General features: G+C 42.4%; 1 protein-coding gene across 1 annotated transcript in view; it reads right to left on the bottom strand.

Moving 5' to 3' along the window:
* The window catches only part of PAPSS1 (3'-phosphoadenosine 5'-phosphosulfate synthase 1), a 109,297-nt gene that overhangs the window by 30,834 nt on the left and 58,169 nt on the right, over positions 1-20,294 (bottom strand). Inside the window, 3 exon segments of the mRNA XM_007472394.1 lie at positions 3,723-3,991; positions 16,276-16,411; positions 19,119-19,324. Coding sequence (XP_007472456.1) covers positions 3,723-3,991; positions 16,276-16,411; positions 19,119-19,324 — 611 coding nt within the window.

The raw sequence follows: 20,294 nt of genomic DNA, 5'->3' as shown, positions 1-20,294 counted from the left end.
TGGAACACTGCCTGGCAAATACAGTAAGAGCTCAATAAAAATAGGCTATTCTTATATTCCCAATCATGGTATATAATTTACTTCTCCATTTCCTCTTCAGTGAAACCGTCTCAATGAAAAAAATTTTGAGGTTCGTTGAGAAATAGTAAAAGTTTAACAGAACGTTTGGTTAAATAGGGCTAGAGGGCCCAAATGGCTAAAATGAAAACAGTCATCAAGTTTAGATGAAGAAATACACTGCTGACGAGAATATAAAATGGTACAACCACACTGGAACATTGACTGGCAGCATCTACTAAAGGTGAACAAAGGCATACCCCTAAATTGTCTAGAATTCCTAGGTATATAACCAACATAAATGCCCACAAAAAGTCATGCACTAAAATCTTCATACCAGCACTAGTCTTAATAGCAAACAACTGAAAACTGCACAAACGCCCACCAACAGTATTGGGTGCAGTCACACAATGGGGCACTCCACAGTACTGAGGGACCAATTACAACTAACTACACACAACACTAAGGGTGAGTTTCACCAACATAATGTAAAGCGAAAGAAGCCGGACGTCAAAGAGTATACACTGTATAATTTCGGTTATGAAAAGCACTAGGACAGGCTGGACTAGATGCTGTGATGCAACGCCCTGGTCCCCCCAGGAAGGAAGGATTATTCCCCCAGCTTTAGGAGTTGCCAACACAACACCCAGCAGCTGTCAGCCCTCCTTAGAAACGGCCTCTGTGGAAAAGAGCAGCAGTCCCAAAGGCAGGTCCTTCTTGTGCAACTCAGAACATCTCTGAAGGGCCTTTCCAGAATTCCACATGGGGTCAACTGAGGCTTCCACTAAGACTGAACTGCAGCTCAACTTCTCCCCCTGCCCAATCTTGCTCCCTTCCCATCTCTTCTCTTCCACAAGCGTTGATCCCAAGAGCCATCCCCGATACATTTCCTGAACGCTAATCTCTCACTCTTAAGAGTCTGCCTCCCAAAGTATCCAACAAGCAAATGAGATCTATGATGTGAGAAGTTAGGACAGTGACGACTACCGTGGGGAGAGCAGGTAATGACAGGAGACGGCAGGAAGGAGACCATCTAGGGTGCTGGTAATAGGCTTTTTACCTATCTGGGTGCTGGTCCTGTGACTGTTCAAATGGGAAAAATTCATTTAATTGTGAACCTATGAAATATGCACTTCGTCCTACGTATATTATACTTCAATACGAAGTTAAAAGAAAATAAGGCAAATAAGAAAATGATGAGAATGGGACAGAACCTTAGAGAATATTTAGCCTCACCTCCTTGTGCATCCCTTAAATAACCCTTTTCTGTGCACTTAAACGTAGCTCAGCAAAGTCTAACCTGCGATTACAGACCAGCTGGTGACAAACCAGGCCAAGAACAGGCCCAGGCTTCGACAACAGCCTGTGTTGTCTTGACCAGACCATTCTCTTGTGGGTAGCAACAGGGGTCAAATCCGAGGCCGGGGAAGGGCCTGCTGCAGCCGGCTCACCTCGCTGTCAGCTTTGCCTTGCAAGGAGGGAGACTCTGAGTTTAGCCGAAATGCAAGCACCCCAAAGGCACCTTTAGGTACCTTCACCTTTGAACCTTGAGAAACACACCTGACTCTGATATCAGAAGACTTAAAAATGTTTCTAGTATAGACAAAACAGCATGCTTGACCCTTTGTGGTGTTATCTCAAGAAAGGCCTTTCTCTCTTACCATAGCTGTCTATTTGTTTTGGTTTTTTATTAATTAATTTATTAATTTTTGGCTGCGTTGGGTCTTTGTTGCTGCGCTCAGGCTTTCTCCAGTTACGGCAAGCGGGGGCTAGTCTTCATTGTGGGCGCGGGCTTCTCATTGCGGTGGCTTCTCTTGTTGCGGAACACGGGCTCTAGGCGTGCCGTCTTCAGTAGTTGTGGCTCGCGGGCTCTAGAGCGCAGACTCAGTAGCTATGGCGCATGGGCTTAGTTGCTCCGCGGCACGCGGGATCTTCCCAGACCAGGGCTCGAACCCGTGTCCCCTGCATTGGCAGGCGGATTCTTAACCACTGAGCCACCAGGGAAGTCCCATCTGGCTGCTTTTATTATTTATCTATCCCTTCATTGCCTCCTTCTCAAAAGCAGCTTTTAGTTTATTTAGGTAATAAAATGTCACATCTTCCCCTTTTACATAGGGAATAAAAAACACAAATAGGACAAAATATGTCCTCAATAGGGAAGATAAATTCCTTCATTTTCTACACTGGCTCTTAATGAGATTATTGATAAACTCATTCCTGACCCTAAATTCACCTGCATCATTCCCACAGTGAAAAACACTCACCCTATATAATTCTGGAAAACTTCAGTCCAAATGATTCCCTTAAAATGATGATGATGAAGACAGCACCAAAAAAGCTGAGAAACTACTGGAACAAAATTGTTACTTTATTTCCAAAATAATTTAGTTCATTGAGATGTAAGAACTAAAAACCATGGTGGTCTCTGGGAAACTAAAAGGGCTTTTGGTGCCCAATTCTTATGAACATTTTACACCAACAACGAGGGAAGAATATGACGAGTTTTACCTCATATGGAAGTTCTCATGCATTATTTAGGCTGGATCCAAGAGAAGAGTCAAATAAACTGTAATCTTTTAACTTGTTGTTATTGTAGTTTTCTGTCAGTATTTCTTAAAGAGTTGCACAGACCCACAACTAAGGTCCAATAAAAATGTTTAGGCTTTCATAGCACAGGGAGATCAGCTCGGTGCTTTGTGACCACCTAGAAGGGTGGGCTAGGGAGGGTGGGAGGGAGACGCAACAGGGAGGGGATATGGGGATATATACATATGTATAGCTGATTCACTCTGTCATACAGCAGAAACCAACACAACAATGTAAAGCAACTATACTTCAATAAAGATGTCAAAAAAAAACACACAAAATTTTAGGCTTGATCCCAAAGAATAGCCAAACGCACTTGTATTTCCTTTTAAACTTTTTTTTTGAAGGAAGATATCTCAGAGTATATACAACTAGATTATTTAATTCTTTCTAAAAGGGTTTGCCTCTCAGATAAATCTAAGTAAATTCATCTCCCTTCAAGGCAGCGATGAAAAAGAATGCAATAATAACGTGCATTCCATTCTTTATCTTAAACACTCAACAAGAAGCTGGCTAGGAATTTCCCACACACTGTTTTCTGGGTCATTTATTGATTTATTCATTTATTCAAACAAAGATTTTTGGAAAGCCAACTCTACCTTGAAGCAAAAACCTAATTAACTCCTCTTCCTTACATATGGTTATAAAAAGATCTCAAAACCTCCCTTTTGACCACTAAGTAGAACTCTAAAACTCTCTTCCACCCCATAACAAGAAGCAATTTTACTTCCTAACCCTATTATTAGTCCTTCAATAAAGAACAGATGAAGAATGTCTTCTGAATGTTTTTTTGAAAAGATACCATGGTTTCCTTCCCACTGAAATACCAAAAGCAAAAGTCAGACCAAATCTGTCCCCTGGGAAGAGTAACTCTGGACTTCGCTAAAGGGATAAGATGAGTGTCATCATATCTGTATAACATGGTCAGACAAGAGCCTGTGTCACACCGTCCCAAGCTCGCCCGTGCAAGCATGCCTTGTGTTTAGAATAGACCTACAGATGAGAGAAAAATCAAGTCAGGTCTGTTGTTGACACTTGCTGTGTCAGTAACAGTGGTTCAGCACTGCTGCCGTGAATACCTCAGTTGGTCCAGCATACATCATGGGAGATGGGAAGATGGCCACCACTGTGGTTTCAGGATTCAGGACTCCTTCCTCCAGCACTGCAGCATGCTGCTTCATACGCCACATCAGAGGAACATCATCGTCCTTTGTCCAGCCACCAAGAGGGTGAAGGAGGAGGACAGGGCGCCGGTAGCCCCTCTCTAGAAGTTGCTTATGGGTATCCTGCATTAATAGAGCATGGCCATTGTGCACTGGGTTGCGTAACTGAAATGCAAAGACAGCATCTGAAAGAGAATATTCGGAGTTAACAACAGTCCTTTTCTAACAGATTACCTTCCAAAGGATAAGCAATTCTTGAAGCTTGATGCTTAGGATTAAGCAAACACGCATGCCTCGGAATCAGAAACTGGTGAAAAACATGTACTGCGCTGACCATTTACTCCAAGGCAACACGATATAGTAATTATTACTTTACAAATCTTACAAGCCTGAGCATGTGTCACATAGTAGTGAGGGATTTATAACAATTACTTTCTGAATTCATGGGCAACCTGAGAATGATAATCAGACTTTCTGGCCCTAACATCTCGGTTCAACTGCTTGCGGTGGATATAAATTCTTGGTCTATGCGTTAATTACCCATCAAGTCAATCCTGCCGTTGGATCTAAGATACTCCTTTATTGAAGGAAGACAGACAGAGATATGTAGAGTTTAAAAAATTTACTTACTACCCAAATAAGCTCATTTATACTGATTACTCTGCTTGACTGGAACCCAGTGCTGTTTTGTGATGCCAGGTCTCGATTTTGGGTTATAGTTTAGCAACAACAGTATCTCTTACAAGGACCATTGCTATTACTCAAATGTTGAAAACTGCTGGATTAATTAAACTGGTTAACTATGTAACATCTGATTACAACCCTGGCTTCGCTCCTACATGGGGCTCTTGCTATCAGAAGACCTTTCTTAGAAGGCATGGTTCCTTGGAGTCATAGAGTAGTTTCACAGAACAGAGTAACAACGCAGTTAGAGGAGCTCTGTATTTGATGCCCTCACAATATCTGATACATCATCATGCCACGTTGATCCAATCTTGACTCAGAGAGGAACAACTTCCTCTTCCCGAATAATTTTAAGCCGAATAGTACAACATCCCCAATCTATTCTCAATTCTGACCCTCTTCTATCACCGTGACAAAAGGCACAGAAAGAAAACTATGGCACCCTACTTGACCAGGAGATTTCTGGGGACACATCCTCGGATATTCCAAGATTTAGAGCATGTTCACTATGCTTTGAAGTTCTCAGGTTACCTTTTCTTGAGAAACAAGGCTGTTTTTCACCAAAGAAATAGCTGCTAGCTTTTATCTGCTAGTTTTAGCATGCTGCAAATACTGCCAAATGGTGATTTTTCTAATTCCATCATTCCATCTACATTTATTAGTTGAGTTTCTACTATAAGTTAGAGTTTCCACTTCTCCTCCTTATATGACATAAGGTACAAAAAAGAAGTCTTGATACAAATATGTGAGTATTTAAAAGTATGCTGCTTTAAGGAAATGGGAGGAGGGGTACAGACCTGAAAGTTTTTCTATCCTTCTGAAATCACTTCAAATTTTGGATATAGTATATGGATATCCAAAGATTTCAAAACATCCCTTTTAGCCATTAAGTAGAACTCCAGAACTCCCCTTCCCCAAGATCAAGAAGGAATTTTACTTCCTGCCTCTATCATACTCCAGTCCTTCCAAAAAAAGAACAGACGAAGAGTGTCTCCTGAATATGAGCACTAAGACTGCTCCACTTAGGGAGGATCACTGCCTGAACTGAACCTGCATTCTGATTCTGGCCTAAATCTCATCAGTAAGTTTAGTTCTCTCCCCTCTCTTCCCTTCCCTTTGTAGTGCCCATTCTTTGTAAACAGCCTTGAAGCACAACAGAGACACTTACTAAGCATTAATAAATCCTACTACTGGGCTAATGTGAGTTACTGCACTGATGGAGAGGTTGGGGGCGAGTGGCTCCAGGCTTGTACCACGGGGAGAAAAGAGAGTAAGAGGACTCTGGCCCAGCACAAGCCTGTAGCACCAGGGCCGAGGAGATGCCTGCGTGGTAGGGGCAAACAGGGCCAGGGCTGAGAAGACAGCTCATTTGCCTGGGAGCGTAAACAGAGCAAATCAGAGCAAATAAGTAAACAGGTTGAGTAGAATGGCAACCAGGATTCTCACTGTAGGAGAGGAGGCAAAAATACCAAAAAGAAGAAAGGCTAGAAAAGACCACATGGTATTGGATTGGGGTTGAAAATAGCAGCGTGACCTCATGGTCTTCAGCTACATAGACAGATATACGCAGGAACAGATATAAATGTGTGTGAGTGTATGTGCTTATGCACATTTCTTGGTTCTCTCCGCTGAAAGGTCCTACAAGCAATGAATACCCAGTGGCAATGAGCAAAACTAAAGCCCAAATTTTACATTCTTAATACTATTCCTCACTTAAAGCAGGGTTCCTTGGCAAAATGGCCAATTCTAGGGCTAGGGCACGGAAAGTACAACGTGAGCTGGAACGTCTTTTGTGTCATAAGGAAAGGAGGTGCTCAGAGAATAACGAGGGCTAGTCAAAAGGATACAGCAACCAAGTCTGACACGGTCCCAAAGGCCAACCTAGGACAAGCTAGATATCAAGTAAATAATAATATTAATGGATTGTAAATCACCGAGTAAAATAGGAATCTGTAAATCCAGAAAGAATAAAATAAATGAAAAAACCAATGGAGGAGAAGTGGAAACTCTAACTTACAGTAGAAAGTCAACTAATAAACGTAGATGGAATGATGGAATTAGAAAAATCACTATTTGGCAGCATTTGCAGCATGCTAAAACTAGCAGATAGAAGTTTGATGACAAGGGGCTATTTATGGAGTCTCAAAATCTCTCCCCCAAAACGCCTGTTAGTACATACAAAATAATTTGCTAACTTTACAGCACAAAAACCTGGTAAACATGATCTTAAATGACAAAAGTTAACTTTAAAAAAGTTAACCTCATCTGTAATAGGACAAATCAAAATTGTGAGCCACCAAATATGATGCACCAAGAATTCAGCATTGTTTCCTGCAGGATTCCTGACAAAACTGTGTAACTGGAACCTAATTATGAGGAAACAGCAGATAAACCCAAACTGAGAGACAGTCAAGAAAGTAAACGGGGCTTCCCTGGTGGCGCAGTGCTTGAGAGTCCGCCTGCCGATGCAGGAGACGCGGGTTCGTGCCCCGTTTCGGGAAGATCCCACATGCCGCGGAGCGGCTGGGCCCGTGAGCCATGGCCACTGAGCCTGCGCGTCCGGAGCCTGTGCTCCGCAAATGGGAGAGGCCACAACAGTGAGAGGCCCGCATAACGCAAGGAAAAAAAAAAAAAAAAAAAAGAAAGTAAACGACGTGACTATTCAAAAATGCCAAAGTTGTAAAAGACACAACAAAGACTAAGCGACTGTTCCAAATGAAGTAGACTAAAGAGACATGACTGACATCCTGAACCAGGAAGGAAAGGTGGCAAAGAGAAGATTTTAGTTGTCATTTTTGGTTTTGTGATAAAAGACATTATTGGGACAATGGCATGATGTGAGTAGTTGAAGTGCACAGATTAGACAGTATTATATCAATGGTATTTTCCTGAGTTTGATGAGCATACTGAAGTTAGGTAGGAGACTGTCCTTATCCTCAGGAAATACATTTGGAAATAACTAAGGAGTAATGAGGCATCATGTCTGCAACTTTCAAAGAAAGTGAGAATGAGAAAGCAAAGAAATATAATGTTAATTATGGAAACTGGGTGAAGAATATACAGGAGTTCTTGGTACTATTCTTGTAATTTTTCTGTAAATTTAAAATTATTTCAAAATAAAAATTTAAAAAACAAAGTAAAAAATTATGACAGGAGACATATGAACTGGTTATAACACGCAGATTTTATTTAGATCCTGATTCAAACAAACTATAAAAAAAAGAAATGTGACTACTATGAAATTATCAGAAATATAAACACTGACTAGATATTTGATAGTATTAAGAAACTATTGATATTATTATTATTTAGGTGCAACAGTGATATCATGGTTGTATTTTTTAAGGTCCTTTACCTTTAAGAAATTCTTTCTGAAATATTTAGATGGTAATGACATGGGGTTTGAGATTTGCTTCAGAATAATATGCAGGGATGCAGTGGGGTAGGTAGGGGTACAGGTGAAACAAGAGTAGCCAAGAGTTGGTACCACTGAATTTGGGTTAGAGGTATATAGGGATTCATTCACACTATTGCATCTACTTACAGATTAAGTAGCACATGTTTCAAATTTTCGCTAATAATTTTTAAAAGAGAAGATACACGTAAAAGCAGCACTGCTTTGGAACATGATATTTATGGGTTCAAATTACAGGTCTAACGATTTTTAACCATGGACTATGGTCTTTAAGGACTTAATTTCACTTTGGACATCTTCATAGTGGGGATGATACTAAGGTTACTGTTACGAAGATAAAATAATATGAAGTACCCAGCACGGTGAGATGTACAGTGCAGTCACTTAAAAATCTAAGTTCCTTAAGACAATTCATTCTTTAAAAAAAAAAACAAAAAATGTTCTACTGGTGACTCAAGGTCTACTCTAGTACGAACTAACACTCCAGTGAGTGTTTCCAAGATGAGGGTGCATTAGCTCTGTGCTGCAATATGCAGCCTTTGCCTTTCTTAATCAGGAACAGGTGCCTAACTGTGACTAGGACCCCTGGGTAATACATCTCAGGTGTATGATGACTACATTCCTAGACTCCAATCAGGTCAAATCTGATTTTGTAAAATTGCCATTTAGCAAGATTATTTATATGAACAGCATGTGCAGAAGGAAACATAAATAAATTCTGTCTCAAATATACGTATTTCACAGATTCTAATAATTCATCTACCTAGGTTTCCGTTCCAAAAAGAATTAATCTAGCTCCACACTGGACATGTAACAGATAAAGTTAAGATGAATGACTTATTAAAAGTTTACATTAGCAGCATATAAAGGATTTTGCTGCCAAAATTTCTTCCAGGTAGAATTATTTCCTTATTATCAGTTCCATTCAGAAATCCAATGATCATTTGCTCTGTCTGCCCATTTTTTCTTGCCAATATTACCAGGTCTTTCCTAAACTTCCAGCCTTTTCAATCCCTTGTAACTATTTATCAATGAATTACACAAATGGCTTTAACTGCCTGTAGCTCCAGACTGCATTTTCATCCCTACCATCTGGTTTCCCCACTAGAGAACTTATGTGGATGAACAATGTAATGGAAGCACCTGATCCACTGGAAGCTTACATTCCCAAGGTATTGTCCCAACTAACATAACCCAGTATGCATCACCATTATATTTTCCTCCAACAATTTTCCATCAAGGATGGAAAAAGAATAATGGGCCACTATGGACCTGGAGCCACTGATACGTAGAGCAACTTTCAGTAACTCTTCACATTCTCATCCCCATTTTCTAAAGGACAAGTGAATTCCCCGTTGTCACACCATAACTGGTAGAAAATACTTGTCTTTTAGCTTTTAACTCTTTATGGATTAGTTTAAGACTGCTTTACCTAAGATCAGGGTTTCAACCGTGTTTGAAAATGGGACATGATCTTCAAAATGACTGGAATTTAACATTAACATTTATGATTTCCATTTCTTTCTAGCCTTCTGCCCCCATTCCTGGGAAAGGAGCAGGAATTCCATAATTGTGATTTACAGAAATTACACTGTGAAGCTGCTGATGCCGTGCACAAAAACAAACTTTTTCCTTCAAGAGTTAGAGTGACTATTTTAAGCTTTGCAGGCTATGGGGCTTCTGCTGCAACTACTCAACCCTGCCGAGCAGTGCAAAAACAGCCACAGACGATGCATAAGTGACTGTGGCTATTTCCCAGTAAAACTTTATTTACAAGAACTGGCAGCGGGCCAGATTTGGCATGCAGGCTGTGGTTTACCAACCTCTGAAAGACAAATGAAATTCGGGTGATGGAAGTAAGAGCGCTGCAACCAAGAGGCCTGGTGCGAGCAGAAGTGTGGAGGCAGGAAAGCAGATGCATCTGAGGACACAGAATCGTCCGTCTTGTCAAAGATGGATACAAAGCCTAGCGCGTGATATCACGCAGAATTCTGAATGATAGGTTAGGAAGGATACTGTGTTCCAAAGAGAGGTTGTGAGTTAATCAGTAATGTTGCCCAGAAAATTAGGCTAGTAGACTGTGCGGGACTGAGGTGGGGGAGGGTCAGTGGGTGGAGTGGGGAGACAGCAAAATCGGAAGACCGTGGCGCAGAAACGTGCTCCCAAATTTTTCATATAAAATAAACCATCCACCAACTCTTCCATTCTCCCCACTCACTCAATCTATTCCTCCCCCAGGATACAGAGAGGCTCGTCTGACCAATCACAACCTACACACTGGGAATGGGGTCACAACGGCAGAGACTGGTGCTGCCCACTCCCTCAAACCCCTCCCCGGTGCTGAGGTCACTGAGCAGCGCTTTACGTGTTACTGACTCACAGATCTACGTCATCTGACCGAAACTCCCCTAAGCTCCAGACCATCTCTCCACCTGCCTCTTAGCACTCCACGGGCACCTCAAATCACCTCCCGCCAGCCTCCTTCCGCACCTCTGGTCCTCCTCCACGACCTCTGAGAGCAGGCACCACTACCCACTGCAGAGTCTTAGACTCTGGAGGACCACTGCCATCCTCCACACGCAGTGCATCGCTCTGCTCCCTAAACCTCGCTAAACCCTGCGTTCTTCACTCCCCGTGCCCACATCAGCCCTTCATCCCTGCTTCACAAGACAACTGGTCTCCCCCCGCAACCCCATCCAGTCTCCATCCAGCAGCCAAAGCAGGCAGGGGGGCAGGGAAGAAAGGAGTTGGGACAGGATGAAAATTCTGTTTTAGATACACGGTCCTGGGGGAGCAGTGAAACTGGTCCTGCCCCCAGGAGCTTACAATCTAGTCAGAGGAGAAGCAAACACTCACTAATCAGAGAATAAATCCATGTCAGAAGGAATATACTTCCTTCAACTCCAAGAGGACATGATTAGGTCTTTGTTTTCAGAAGGTAAGTCTGGTGACAATGTGAAGGATAAAGTGATGGAAGAAAAGAACGGGAATGGAGTCACTCGTTCAACTAGTTCCTTCCTGCTCTGCCACATGGTGAGTATGAAACCCCTGCCAAACCCAAAAGGTACTTTCCTGTTTTAAAGTCCTGACCTCTCTGCTGCCTCTGACACACACACACACACACACACACACACACACACACACACACTCACACACAAAAGCTATGCCACTGTCTTCATAGCCTCAAGGCCTTTTAACCATGGCACCAACCTTTTCTATTTCATTTGCCTCTTTATGCTTTTTCTTTAGTAAAAACCATGAAACACTGAAGAAAATTCAGAGGGGGAAAAACCACCCCAAATGCACTATCTTAATATAACTTTTGGGGGGGTTTTGCATAGTCTCCCAGTTTTTCTCCTTATGCATACGTTTTTACACAGATGTGATCAAATGTGTATGACATTTTATATTCTGCTTGACTCATTTTGGTCTAGTCACCTGTTTCTGACATCCTGTAGTCCTCTCAGAGCCACAGAGTTCATTGCTGGGTCCTATGAAATTCTTTCTTTACATACTCATTCAGGAAACTTACCCCCCTTCGCCTGGATTCAATTACCATGCGCATACAGATGGCTTCTGTTGGCTGCATCCCCAAGTCCTGAGCTTCCAACTCATCAGTTACAGAGACTTATTACTAAAAACGTTTCAATAGACGCTGCTCATTACCACCCCACCCCTCAATTCCTTCACCTTCGCTTACTACCCTCCCATCTCAAGCCAAAAGCAGGTCCAGCTGCTAAAACCTGCACCTTCTCCTATACCTCATGCCTAAGTAAAGGAAGAGCCCCATACTACAGTTTCTCTCCCTCTCCTCCAGATTCGACACCACCCAGTCCAGGAGCCAACACGCCATGTTAACAAGCACGGTCTGACCCCTTTCCCTCCGGCAGGCGGAAGGGCAAGAAGACAGTGTAGAAGGTTCTTCTCAGGATGCGCTGACTTCTGACAGGGGAGGAATGGCAACCGTGAGTGTTTTCTGGTGGTGGGAGGAGGCTGGGCCCTGACCCCCCAGGATACGTGCAGGACACAGGCTGCCTGACCTAGCGCCACGGCCACGGAACCCTGATGTGGCACAGTACAAACACCTGGGCCGGACCCCAGTGCTGCACTTTCTCAGCGAGGGGTCCGGGGACAACTGCAGCTCCCCAGCAGGGCAGCCGTGAGCAACGAATGAGCTGGCCAGCAGGGGAGCACTGCCAACTCCTTCCCCAAGATTTCTCAGACCTGTGCTTCGCTGCCCAGCCCACAGGCAGAACCCCGGCCTGCATCCCAACCACTAGACCCAGAATTACAACATCCGCCTGCTGTCTTCCTTTCAACTTCTCTGAAAACTGGCCTGCATGCAGCAGTAATAAATAAGTCTTCTCTTGCAGTCCTACACAAGCTCTATTATCTGCCACTTTACCCCAAAGCTCTAAGTACAGGCATTTCTGATTTTCCCCAAATCAATACAGTAGCTGAACAAGAGGGTCCTGACAATCGCTCTAGCGTTGCTGGGAGGCAGGCTGGGGCGCAGGCACGCTATGTTTTTGTGGGAGTTTTTTGAAGAGAGCTGGAAATGAGAAAGAGGTTGATCCCCCTCCTCCCTCGGGACTGTCATTTCTTTTACTTAAACTGCTCATGAGGGGGGAAAAGAAATCAACAAGACAGGTCTAGGCTACTTGAGTAAATATGAATAGACTAGAATTTTTCACCCACAGGCACTCTCATACCCCAAAGTACGGCAGCAAGTTGTCTTTCTTTCTCAGGACTAGAAATGCTTTCAAATTAAAGTGAAAAATAATGTTGGATATAAAGCTTTTTTGCCAGCTGGACACTGTACTGCCTGTTCTCCACTCTCCTTCCTGTCCAGTCCTGTCTCGTGCCTCTGTGCGCGTGTGCACATGTGCATGTGTGTGCGTGTTTGGGGGTGGGAGTGCTGTACTCCTGCCTCCATACGGGAGACATCAGTAGGCAACCAGAGGATGGAGGACAGAAGTCTCGCCCCAGTAGCATCCTGCTTCAGCGCTGGGATCACAGCGGGGTCTACACCCCGGACAACTAGCTCCTGCCCGGCAGCCCCTTGCCACAGCACCAGCTCCTCTTATGCCACTTCAGAAACAATGCTGCCTTCCGATGCCCTGCAGGAATGGTCAGACTACCCCAAATTGCCAGTCCCCGGATGCCTCATCATTCCTTGGCGGTTCCCTTAGCCCTGACCGCCCATCTTTTAATACTCACGTTGTTAGATAATGTTCACAGCCTCAAGTGTGCCTTGACCTGACTGACAAGAGGCTCCATCACCCAATCTCAGATTACAGCATCTCCGGCCCACTGCCACGTACAGGCAAGAAAGCCCAGTGCCTTCAGAGGCAAACTATCTGCTTCCACCTCAGCTTTCTCAGGCATCTGTTGTTCCCAACTTTGCCTAATATACCCATCTACTGTCTCTATCCATTCATTTAAAATACAGTCTGTGGTTCAACAACTTGACAAAGCTCTCTCAGATTTATTCAACACTGTGCTACCACATACTAGCTTGAGAGAAATTATGTCAGCGTTTCCCTTTGTAACCCAGCAGCACACCAGTACTCTGTGTGTAATAAACACTAACTGGCTCTTACTTGGCTTAAGTGAAATTCAGTCTTTCTTTCCAGGATAGTGGTCAATCATCGGTGGTTCAAAGAACTTGCCATCTGGAACCGTGTCACCTTGCAATCCTGACGTGGGTATTAAAGACCTCTCAATCCTTCCAGCTACAGAATGGTCTAGAAACAGCAAAACTGATCATATCAATGTGCACAGGACAACAACCCACACAGGGTAATCAAAGATTACCTAATATTCCCTAAGACGAGGGAAGGAGAAGGAGAGAGAGGTAAGAAAAGAAAGACTAAGTAAAAGAAAAAAAAATATTCCCTGTTTTCTCTCCCTTGAACTATGATTTGTACACAAGAGTAGATGACTTGCTATTGGCTTCCAGAAAGAGTGAATAAGAACTATAAAGGGACCGCCTCAGTCTGTTGCTTATTTGCCTTAGTCTAAAATGGAAAAGTAAACAAAATAACACTCCATCATCTTTTCTGCTGGATTTCAGGCTAATAACCAGCTCTCAGCTACTTTAAACAAAGCTGCAATCACCCATTATGCAACAAATCCTCTGAATGATTTAAAATGTCTGGTACACAAGGAAGAATGTAAAACAGACGTAATATAAAGTCTTGGATTATGAATGATAATTTCTTGATAAGACCCCTCAACAGTGCTAAAAATTTATTTAGTAACACGAATTCCAGATATAAATTATTTTGAAAACAAATTAAAGTAAGCAAGGTGGTCTCAGCAAGTCCTCAGCGAAACATGTTCCTGTTCACCAGAAAAAAAGAGAGAAGTCTACACATATTAAACTGTCAGATGCTTCTGGAGGCAAATAAATGAAGACCCAACTGGAAGTGCCTTATACAACTCAAACATGCATTAGGTCTTTGAATAACAAATCTGGATACAGAGGACCCAAGGGCTGGATCAGAAACTCAAACACTGTAAGATTCTTATGGACTCTCATGGTACAAAATGGCTAGCAGAGCTCCAAACATTGTACCCTTACATGACAGCATCCAAAGCAGGAGGAAGAGGAAGGATGGGAAAGGATAACTTTTTGTCCTAAGCCAGTTTCTTTTCAGGAAGGAAAACCTTTCCCAGAAGCCCCACTTCCTTACATCTCAAAGGTCAAAACTGACTTACACACGGACCTTTAAGTCACACACTGACAAAAGAGAATGCGGCACCATCACTGACTTATAGCAGTCATGATACAGGCCTCTATGACTGGACCCAAAACATGTTAGCAAGAAAGAAGAAAACAAGCTGCTGTATAAGCAAGCACCGAGTGTAATATTCGGAGAAATTCCTGCACAAGTAGTTTAAGTCAAATATGTGCTTCAAATTCAGAAGAGAGGAATAAAATTCGGAAGGAGGAATGGGGTACCACACTATCAAATAGCGTAAGGGGGCCAAGCAAAAAATGTGCATGAACGAGGCAGGCTGGTGGGGACTGTGGAGCTCTGAAGAGTGTGTGTCCATCTCGGGCCTCCAGTTCTTGATCCCTTTCACATCACTTCAAATATCAACTAATTACGATACAGCTTAAGAAAAAACATACTCTTTCTCTTCCCTTTACTTGTATACCCTTTACTTACTGGTAAAACTAGCTTCCAACTCACGTAACAGAAATAATGACACCTTAACCTCTTGCTGTGTGCCAGGTACTGTTACGGTGCCTAAGCATCTTAGCTCATTTCACTTTTTAAAAATAAAAACCTATGTGTCAGGTACCATCACTGTCCTCATTTGTACAACTAGGGAACTGAGCCATAGAGAGGAAACCCCTTTCCCCACAACCACGTAATTTCTAAGTGGTAAAGTAGGGGGCAGTGTGCACACAGGACTCTGAATGACTACCAAGGATCTGAGAGGTCACAGGACCTAAACACAACTGATGAAATGGGAGCTCCTGCCCAGATTCTGGAGTCACCTGGGAAGGCAGGCTTCTGGTTAATAAATACGGCTGGGTGGCCAGGTAGTTCCTTAAAAGGCATCCATATCCACCTGACTTTTCTCAGCCATATCTCCTCAATCTGTACACAGAAGATATTTTAAAAAGCAGCACCAATGCTTAGTGTTTAACCATTTCTGTAGTGGGTGAGAATTCACTAGCAGCATGATTGTAGGAGGCTTCAAATTCTTCAGACCTTAAAAAACAGCCTCCTAAAATCTACAGCGAATGCTGTGGCAGGCACCCGTGTAAACACATCATTTACCTACTTCTGTGTAAAAGACCTGCTAATCACAGATGTCTAATATAAAAATCACTGTCCTGGGGCACTTTCTAAGACAGTATTATCAAGAACAGTTTCTACAAACTCTCTATATTTACTGCTCCGTTTCATCCTAATCCAGAAATCTGAAATCAATATTAACCTACTCTTCAACAACTTTTTCTGTTATTTGTTGACTGTCTCTCTCTTCTACACCATACACTCCTGTCTTATTTATGCATCTTCAGCACTTGGTACTCTGGCATATAAAGATGCAAAACAAACACTTGCTGAATGAATAGCAAATGTGATATTGTTGTTCTCTTATTTTCTGCAGCGGTACATTCTACTCCAATAAGACATTCTGGGATATAAGGCACGTTGATATGAGTGAACTACACAGGTTGATTCAGATTGACTACCTTTCCTTACATATTCCATTGCTAACTAAATTTATCTTTACTCCTCATTCTGTCTTACATTTTAGCAAGGGTTGGAAAAAATCTTCAAGAACCTCCCCATCAAGGAGAAGCTCCAAGTAATCCCATGTTAGATAATTAGGTCCATGTCTTACCTGCATTCATATCTTTAAACTTCTGCTTTAGCTCAGCAGGAGTAAGACGGTACTGATCAAGACCATCTTTCCAATAAATTCGGTCCAAAACTTGAAGATCTCCTCCAATGAGCCAATCTCCTTGTTCCATAACCATCTAATGGCAAGAGAAAGAAAATAATTTTTTTTTAACAGGAACCAATATCAAAATAAGTAAGAACATTTCTCTCATACAAGCTAAATATACCTGTAAACTACACTCATCTTAAGGTCAATGGTAAATCTGTTTGGTTTATCAACTGAACTGGCATTAGAGATGCTGTAGAATTAGAATATATTTTATAATTTTGCAAAGGATTTGTGACGCAGCTATTATATTTGCATATGAAACGCAAACAAAATCAAAATGAATAATTACGACTTTTTTAAGCAAACAAAACATTGTTTTCCTTGCTGTTGTATGGTGATCAACAGCAAAGTGTGTAAGCCTGGGTCACCCCGCCCTCTTGTGTTCTCCGATACTAAACTTTTGAGCAATTAAAGTATTGATGATGGAGCTGAACACAAATTCTTGCCTTCCAATCTCCACGCCACCTCAAATTTCTTTCGGCTCCACTCGTGTCCTTTCTCTGCATCTGAGAGGAGAAGATATACCCTCTAGGACCCATCCATTTTTGCAACGCAGCTCAAGCTCTTCCCCCACAGCTTCAACTTACCTGCTAACAATGCACCTCAACTGCGTAGTCACTTCCTGCCTGGTCTCCCTCACTAGTAGGTCTCTACCCATCCACCAGACCACTCATTCAACAAATATTCACTGAGCACTGGTATGTGTCAGGGTCTGTGCTAGGCACTCGGAAATACAGCAGAAAACGAGAGAGAAAGATCTTACTCCAATGGAGCTTATATTTTAGTGGGCGAGACAGAGGAAAAACCAGAGAAATATCACCTCGTGATAAATAAACGTTGCAGAGAAAACAAACAGGGCACTGGAACACAGTGTCCAGGGAGTAGAGTGAATGGCATTTAAGAGAAAGGAGTTATTAGTAAATGCCTCTCTGAGGAAGGTGACATTTAACCTGAGACGATGAAAAGGAACTCGTCACGGAGGTAAAGTAGTTCATGCAGAGGGACACCAAGTGCAAAGTCCTGGCGTAGAAACACGTTTCTGTCTTTGGGAACAGAAAGAAAGCTAATGTGGCTAGAAGGTCAGAAAGGCCAAAGCAAGGAGAGGGGCAGCAGTAGTAAAAGAAGGCCAGGGCCGGATCCCACTGGGCCTCACAGGTTTTATTCTGATTACAATGAGCAGCCACTGGAGAGTTTTAAAGGGGGCAGTGATATGTTCAGATCTATATTTTTAAAAGACTCACTCTGGCTGAACTAAGAATGGATTTCAATGGGTATGACAGGAAGCTGGACTCCAGCCAGGAGACCAGGAGGGCATGGCCGGCACCGGAGGGCATGGGGCTGGAAGAGGGACACCCTGCTCTACACCACCCGGCTGGCTTCTTAAATCACCACGTCATTTATGACCCTGTCAAATCTGCCTGCCACCTCTCTGTTCCTAGGAAGGCAGAGCAGCATAGGGGAAGAGCACAGAAGACCTAAGACAGACTCTAATCCTGACACCTCACAGGTACCTCTGCAGCTCTGGGCAAGTTGAACCCACTCTAAGACTCCTGAGAATGAAGAAAATAACCTTGTCTACTTCTAAGGGTCACCGTAAGGACCGAAAAGCAGAAACATGGTTGAAAAGCATAAATACATGTAAATTGTTATTATGACTGAACAAAATTTTAACACCTTGGAGTAGAAACTGAAGCCCAAGGTCCTCTCTTCCCACTCGACCACCAACTCTCTCTCAAACACACCGAGTCTTTGCTCCCCCTGCCGCAGAAACCTGGGAAGCTGCTTCTTACAGCTCCCTCCTATCCAAATCCTACTGGTTCCTCAAGGCTGCACACCAAGTACTAACTAACCTAAGAAGTCTTACAGACTGCTCTAAATAAAAGTGGCACACAATATAAACAGCATTCACATATGTTCAGTGATTAAAAACTGTCTCCTCCAATGAATTCATACAGAAAGTACTCTCTAGTGGTAGGGATTACATAGTATGTGAAGCTCTACATAAGCCAATAATGACTTTCTGCTAAGGATTATGGAAGACGGCTTTAAAGCCCAAGGTCCTGGATTCAAATCAGACCCTCATCCCAACCATAAGCTGCCTAACTTTGGCCAAGAACATATATCCCCCATAAAGTCTCAATTTCTCCATGTGTAAGATGGAAATGCCACCCATCCTATAGGTCTGCTATGTGGTTCAAAAAATTTACATAAGCATGGTTTGTAAACTATGTTATTTGTTATTAATAACTGTAGAATTTTAATGCTGAAGGAATGTCTGACACCATTAGTTCAACCTCCTTATTTTATAAAACAACATATTTGCCTGTTTTTTAAGTTTATCATTTTTGTCCTACATAAGACAATGAAATGAAATTTAACACACTTCCATGATCTAAACAGATGCTATATAAAGTTTCTAGGTAAAGCTACTAAAATTTCACTTAGTTTCTTTTCTTTTTTTTTTTTTTTTGGCTGCACCATGCAGCTTACAGGATCTTAGTGCCCCGACCAGGGGTCCAATCAGGGCCCTGGCAGTGAAAGCGCTGAGTCTAACTACTGGACTGCCAGGGAACTCCTTCGCTTAGTTTCTTTAAAAGTTCACACTAAGTTCCAGCCTTGACTCTGCAAAATATTAACAGTTCCAATGGCATAGTTGATATACAGGTAATGCCTCACATTTCAGCACAAACATTATTGGCAAATCAAGATAAAATGCAGCAAGGTTTACTCAGGACCTTGATGTAGGGGTGATTCTTGCATGTTGTTCCCCACTGCCTGGCACAGCGCTCCTCCTTCCTGTGCTCAAAAAACTCTGGATTGCGAAGAATAGCCACGCGGCGGCCCTCGTACATCAGAGCAAAAGCCGTGCAGCCGTCCAGCCTCTCTTTATCTTCCTGAGTAGCTGTCAGAACTATCGGTACTGACAAGTTAATGACACCCCCTGCAGGGCACAAAAGAACATAAAGCACACAGCTTGCATTACTCAGCAGGCCTCACATCTACCTTTCACACTTCAGTAGACACTCTTCAAATAATAAAAGATTTATTGCTCCAGTGACAGTGTTCCACTGGTACCTGGCACAGAAAAGCAGGGAGAGAACAAGCAACAAACCCAGAGTTGAAAACAAAACAAAACAGCAAAAATTAAGAACATCAACACTGTGTGCAGCAACACTCCTCACAACCACTCATGAAACTGTCTTTAGGGGGAAGAATTGCAGAAGAAACTGTTGAATAAGGAAGAATCAGCTGGTTGAGCCTAACATCACCAAAAATATATGAGTAAGACAAAGAATTATGCTTCAGGGCCTTTACAGGAAAAATATTATAACTGATACTGCTGACAACTACATTTTGAGTGGCAAGTTGGTTAAGTAACTTGAGTATACTTGGTATACCTGGATATCCTTGAGAGAGGAAGACGAAAACACTCAAAAAGTTTTTTGTTTTTTGTTTTTTAATCAGAATGAAACTGATGCCAGCTATCACTGGTCAAGAAACAAAGGTAGTAAATAATCAGTGGCTCCATTTAAACCAAAATATGTTGCCAGTGAGACCAAAGGCACATTCTCAGTTCCTAACCTTTCAAGCTCTGAAAGTGTTTTCTTTCCTATTCGTCATGTGCAAGTTAGAAAAATAAAATACACTCTCAAATTCGTATGTGGATATTATTTACGTTACCAAAGAGAAACCACACTTTTTGGGAAATCATGGCATGCCTTCTTTGGGCAAAAGACATCAACAAAATCAATGAAAACAGTTTGGTTGTTTTAAAATTAGCACCGTAAGGTGGAGTTCAAAATGGAAAATTAATAGGTAGATTTACATCACACCCAAGACTAAGTCATTACTAAGGAGGCAGTCCACAAAGACTTTACCATTATTTCCAAGGAAGAAAATCAAGAAGTAAA

This window comes from Lipotes vexillifer, unplaced genomic scaffold, assembly GCF_000442215.2.
Source record: "Lipotes vexillifer unplaced genomic scaffold, Lipotes_vexillifer_v1.1 scaffold22, whole genome shotgun sequence".
In the NCBI taxonomy this organism is placed as follows: domain Eukaryota; kingdom Metazoa; phylum Chordata; class Mammalia; order Artiodactyla; family Lipotidae; genus Lipotes; species Lipotes vexillifer.
Note: the sequence above shows the minus strand (reverse complement) of the source record. Positions and strands in the feature narration are given on the sequence as shown.